The sequence below is a fragment of the Grus americana genome, chromosome 14 (genome assembly GCF_028858705.1).
Source record: "Grus americana isolate bGruAme1 chromosome 14, bGruAme1.mat, whole genome shotgun sequence".
In the NCBI taxonomy this organism is placed as follows: domain Eukaryota; kingdom Metazoa; phylum Chordata; class Aves; order Gruiformes; family Gruidae; genus Grus; species Grus americana.
In genome coordinates this window covers 11945115-11951114 of record NC_072865.1, presented here as the reverse complement: position 1 = coordinate 11951114, position 6000 = coordinate 11945115, and the positions used below count along the sequence as shown (strand labels likewise).

Here is a 6000-nt window from a genome sequence, read left to right as displayed (position 1 = left end):
GCTTCGCCCTGCCCCGCGGGACCGCCGCCCGCGGGGCTCGGGGCGGCCTCGGGCTCGGCGGCGCCGGGCCGCGGCCAGGCCCATCCCCGGCCTGCGGGCCGCAGCGGTGCAAGGCCAGGCGAGGCGGTGGGCCGACCCCGCCTGGGGCAGGCCGGGACCGCCACCCGGACCGGGGCGAGGGCGAGCCCGGGGCCGGGGCGGGCCCCGGCGGGCCGGAGGCGGAGCCGGGCGGTGGGAGGAGGCCGCGCCTCGGGGGCGGTGTTGCAGACCGAGGAGGTGGCTCCGGAGCCATCGCGCCTGCCCGGCCGGCGGCGGAGCTCGGCTACAGGGGGAGGGGGGTGGGGGGGCGGCTCGGCGGCGGGTCTGCGGGCCGGGCGGGCCCCATGGGCGGGTGTGTGGGCTCCCACCACGACTCCTCGGGCAGCCTCAACGAGAACTCGGACGGCACTGGAGGTGAGCGCCGGGCCCCGGGGCTGAGCCGGGGGGAGCGGGAGGGCCGTCTCCCGCTCCGCGGGGAGACCCCGGGGCGGGCGCTGCGGGCCGGGGCCTGCGGCGGGGACGGGCCCGGGGACGGCGTCTGGCGGGGGAGCCGTGGTGCCCTCACCGGCCTCGGGGCGCCGCGCTCGGCTTCCCCCCCCTCCGCGCCCGGGCCGGGCGGGGCCGCCCGGGCCGCAACTTTCCCGGGGCGGCGGGGGTGTGCGGGGGGCGTGCTGGGCACCCCTGGCCAGCTTACAGCCCCGGGAGCTCGGCGGGGTGCCCGGGCGGGCGCACACCCGGTGGGCAGAGCCCCCCGCCCCGCCGGCGCGGCCCCGTGGCTGGGGGCTCCGCGGCGCGGCCCCTCCGCCGGCCCGGGGGCAGGAGGCTGATGAAATAAAGACAGGCTGGGGAAAGGGCCTGCCTGGGGCTCCCAAACTTTGTTTTCCTTGGGCTCAGCTCCTTGTGGTGTGCGGAAAATAATTCTTCAGATAACTTAAATCCTGGCACTGATGCGGGTTTGTTCTTTTTTTTTTTTTTTTCTTTTTATTCTCTCCAAGAAAGATGGATGTTTCCTCCAGCCTAAATCCCCCATGCTAAATAATCAATGTCCAGCAACTTCAGATGCTGGAACAGCGTGTTCTCTCTCGTGTGCAAGTGCACACCTACTTGGCGAGCGTTGCTTATGTGGAAACACTGCTGCAGTGTAAGCAGCCTTTACCCTTATGTTTTTCTCTACTTAAATGTCTGAATGATTGCTTTTTCAATGTTCTTGGATTTGTGGACCCCCGATGTTCTCCAGCTGAGCTGTATATGCTTTATAGTCATTTAAAGTCATACTACCAACAGGACACTTGACTTACAAGTAGTCCTCATGCATGCAGGGTCCACAGATTTCAGGTTGAAAATTGCTGACCTAGGTCTACATTTTCCCCTGTGCCTTATGAAATATTATTTATCAGTCTGGTTTTATTTCAGATGCCCTAGCTGATGGGTATTCTGTCATATCAGTGACTTTGCTGTCATTCTATAATGAAAAAAATGCAGCTCTTACAATTATATCTGAAGCAGCCACCTGCTGATTAATGCCAGGTACATAGTTCATAGAAATACCAGAAAGTCCAGCTGCTAAGAACTGTGTAGGATTTAATCACATCATTGTCATTAAAAGGAATTTTATAGCTTGTCTAGTATGAGTCTTCCTTACTCTTCCCCTCTATTAAAAAAAAGGGAAGAAGCGAGTTATCTAAAAAATGCATCTGTACTAAGCAGACTTACCAACCAGTGAAAAATGCAGGAGTGTCAGTGCGGAAAGGACCAGAGCATACTAAAAGTCAAAGGAAAAGAATAGCAGGAATCATCACATACCTAAAAAATCTTGACCAAAAAATAGCATTAAAAGCTATGCTGACATTTGTTCTGAGACCTGCTTCAGTAGCTAGGTGTTAGGAGGTGAGCTCATGTCACAGAAATAGCCTGGGTTTAATTTCCTCACTCTTATCTTGCCTGTGATGTCAAATGAATGAGATAGGAGGGAAAAAATTATCAAGAGTTTGGCTGATAGTGTAAAATAGTCTTATTACATGCCCAGTAGCAGCGCGTGAGGTGGGCAGTCTCCATCCAGGTTGTGTACGGATTGCTGTCCTGGATGGACTGACTGGGAGCACGTTTCTGCTTGGTGTTTACACGGCATGACACACTGCTGCTTTGGGGTTAAATAACCTATTGTGCTTGGTGCATTAGAACAGCAGCTGGGTTTTTCAAGATGTAAGAGATGCGAAATGCATGTCAGCTGGCTCATGTTGATTCATGCTCTAAGGATAATGTTCCTTAAGGTTGTCTTGCTGAAGTGAGAAGTGATGAAATTTCAGTTGAATTATGGGCTGCTTAGGACTGTCTTAAACAATCAGCTACAGTGTGCAATAGCCTGTTTTGTAATGTTACATATCTGTTCCTGCCTCTCAACAAGAAAAAAAGGGGGTGTGGGTTAAGCTGAAAGAACCTCAGAATATCTTTTATAAATCTAACTCCTGAGATGTCAAAGTCCAGCCTGCACTAATTCTTAGCTTTACAAATTCTGCAAATGTGCCCATGCCAAGTATGAAATCTGACTTGCTCTCTCTCAAGGGAGCTTATGTCTTGAGGCATCAGCAAGTGAACCAGCTGAAGCACAAGCGAGCATGATTTGGAGACTAGACCTGTGCAGAAAGGCACCTTATTCCTGTCTCCCATCTAAGGCTCATTTCCTCCGACTTCTGGGCTGTGACCTAGTCTGGTGTATTCGCTTTCAGATTGCTGTCAATGAGCAAGGCCAGATCATTTATAAATCTTGGGAAGGTATTTTGGAACAGAAATATCTCAGTTCTAACCAGAGCATTGCCAGTGATGGACTGACTTTGGGGAGGCTTCATCTTTCCCCCAGAATGGCAAAGTTGCTTGGAGAATTACAGGTGGTCAAGAGATTGATTAGACAGTAATAGCAGCGTTTGGTGCTGCATAGAAGTGGGAGACAAATCTTAAGTCTAATTCATACGAGTCTCAATCTATTACAGTGGTGTGTGGAGCTGGTGAAATCTTGCTTGATTGTATCACTGGAGTTGAGATGAGGATTTCTCACATCCCTGTATTCTCTTTGGTCCTTTAGTCAGTCACTGGCACTTCCTGTTCTCTGCTGCTCAGCAAAGTTGACAGCGTGCCCTGACCGTGTGTGCTTCCTTTGTCTTTTACTGTTGGTATTTTTCAAGGTCAAAATGCTTGTATGTATCCAGTGAGCTGTTGCATATACTCAGGTGTGTCTCCATGTGTAAGATTGAGTTAATCAAAAATACCTGCTCTCCTACATGTGTACCAGCTTATTGCACGTTTCTGTTCATGTTGACCGAAGCAGGAGGAGTCTGTTCTTTAACAAGAATTAAACAGATGCTGCTCTGCCCATCCTGCTGGAAATGAAATGGTCTTTGCAGATTGGTACCAGCTGTTTCATTATCACTGCTCTTTTTAGCAAGTCTTCATTTCAACAGAATATTGCTTGTCATATTTAGGAAAATGTTACTGTCTCAACGCTTGGTGCGTTGTAGTCCAGCAGAGCTGTATTGTGGGTGGATGTCCTGGATGGTGAGATGGATTTATTGGTGACTCTTTAAAGGAGGTACAAATAAGACTAAATGATGATCGTTAAGAGGTTTGTAGACACAGGGTTTGGTTTTTTCCCCTCATCCCTTTAGCTCAACTGTCTCCCATCAAGTAGTCCAAGCTTTCAGGAGTCAAGCACCACATTTCTTCTTGTCAAAGGTAACCAAGTTTCTGCAGGACAGTGAGACTGGGGGAGAAACAGCTGTTCCCTGGCCACTTACCAGTTATGTGACTTCTTCAGTTGTGTGTTCAGAAGAGCATTGGGTTTGGAGTTAACTGCTGGAAAACTCTGCGCTTGTGCCTGTAAGTAAGGTTTAATAGCTTATCAGGTATGTTCAGTTTAGTACAAACAGGACAACTTGCATTGCCAACTTGCTATCTCCACAGGCAAGTCCTTTTTGGAAGGGTCATCTTAAATTTCTTTTCTCTCTTTGGAAGAGAGCAGTGGGAAGGAAAAACGAGAAACAGGAACCTGTTTGTTTTCTTCTGCAAACTGTTAACGCTATTAGAAGTTGCATATTACTTTGTCTTACTTGGTAAAGTTCAGCAAGACAGTTATTTATGTGGAGTAACGAAAGGGCAGGAAATCCAGTGTCTAGAAGTACGGGCATGACAAGTCATTACAGATTAAGCCTTTTGGCTGCAGCTGTCTGACTGCTGCTGCGCTCTCCTTGACATGATGTTCGCCTGCCTGCTGGAGTTCTTATCGCCCTTCTTTGTTATAAAAGACTGTGATTCTGTTTGAAATTTCTCGTCTTTACTGCTGCCCCTATCACCCAGCAGTGATAATAGGGACAAGTGGAAATAGGGCTGCACATTTGTGACACACTAGAATAGGAGATTATTAAAAATATAAATTCCTCCTGCAGTGCTAGAGGTTTGTTAACTTCTAGAAAGCCAAATATTGTGTTCAACCTCTGCTTTTGGTAACCGGACAACAGTTTCTTAAATATTTTCTTGAGTGCTGTGCAATGCTGCATATCACATGTCTAATTTGAAGTTACAATAACTGCTTTCATGGTGCTTCTATGGAAGACTGACCAAGGGAATTTGCATATTAAGTAGTCAGATTTGTTGCTCACAATTGGACTAATACAGTAGGGCTATGCACAGCTTGCTTGGGGGGGTTAAACAAGCATCTCATGACTGAGCAGTTAATAGCATTTGGTGCCTACCCCTTGTATCAGAGCATACAAAGAATCTTTCGCTTCCAGATTGCATTTTGCAGTGTGTTATAGCTGTTGGTTGCAAGCTGTGATGGTGCGTGGCCGCACGCAGCACCTTTCTGGGGGTTCATTGCCATTTACAAGAGGTAGCTCTAGACTTCAGGTAGTTCCTGCTGTTTTGTAGTGCAACCCTGAAATATGGTGCTGGATATGTTTTTGCAAAAGTAATATTAAATCGGAGCTGGCATTAGCTGTTAGGTCTTGCTGTGGCTTTTTTTTTAATGGAATAATAAGAAAAGCTTAGCATGGTTCTTACAACTTGCTCTAAATTGCTCGTGATTTCCACAAGAGAGTGTGTGTTTTTTATCAGGGCTTTGTAATAAAAGTAGCCTTTAATGACTCTGTTTCCTGAGGGCTGGGAACCCACAGCCTCCTGGAGATTATTAGGATCTGTGTGTGGATCTTGTGCTGAGAACGCCTGATCACTCAGTCCCAAGTATTTTTCTGCTGGAATATCACTTTGATGGTATGACACTTTTCATTTGTAAACTAATAGACTTTGTTTTGTTTTTCAGGTGATAACAAGTAACTCTTAGAAAATGAAATAAGGTGTTATTTTTACTGTTAATAAGGGCTGGTGAACACAGCTGTTCAGTTTCCTTTTTGGCGTTGTTCCTCCATGTAATTGTTTGTTTGGTTTCTAGATGAAGTGATTTGTTTTAATTTCTCTATTTGGGATTTCAGTGTTGAAAGCAACAATGTCCTCCTTCGCTGAATATTAAATATAATAAATTGAACATTCATTGTGCTTTGGAGATTTTTGATAAATGGAAAATATTATTAGTTGCTTGTTTGAGTAAGTTCTAAAAAGCAGTGATCTGCTCTTATTGCAGCAGGTAATATGAAAGCTATTATTTTTCATGTGAATGTTGAATAATATAATTCATGAGTCACAAATTATAATACAGTTGAAGCCAGAAATAAAGATTTGCCTTATAGTTAACTCTTGGCAATTCCTGCAAGTCTTCTTGCAGATACAAAGAAGGATCAAGTTGGCCACAGCTGGTCTGGTTATTTAGATCCTGAAAAAAAAGAAAGAAAATAAATACCTGAAAAACTTCTGACCAGATGATTGTGTTTGAGGAATGAATACAACTGCTCCTTTTCTGTTTTATAAGCTAAAAAGGACTGTGATACTTACAGGGTTTGATGTAAAAAGCACTTTTAC

The 6000-nt window shown here is 46.8% G+C and overlaps 1 protein-coding gene across 2 annotated transcripts in view; it reads left to right on the top strand.

Moving 5' to 3' along the window:
* The first annotated feature begins 321 nt into the window (after positions 1-321).
* Positions 322-6000, top strand: part of UBTD2 (ubiquitin domain containing 2) — a 62057-nt gene continuing 56378 nt past the window's right edge. Inside the window, exons 1-2 of one of the 2 annotated variants that reach the window (XM_054841992.1) lie at positions 366-453; positions 1039-1180. In XM_054841992.1, coding sequence (XP_054697967.1) covers positions 1099-1180 — 82 coding nt within the window. In that variant the 5' untranslated portion in view covers positions 366-453; positions 1039-1098. Of the gene's footprint in view, positions 454-1038; positions 1181-6000 lie in introns of both variants that reach the window. The other variant, XM_054841993.1, reaches the window with a different exon arrangement.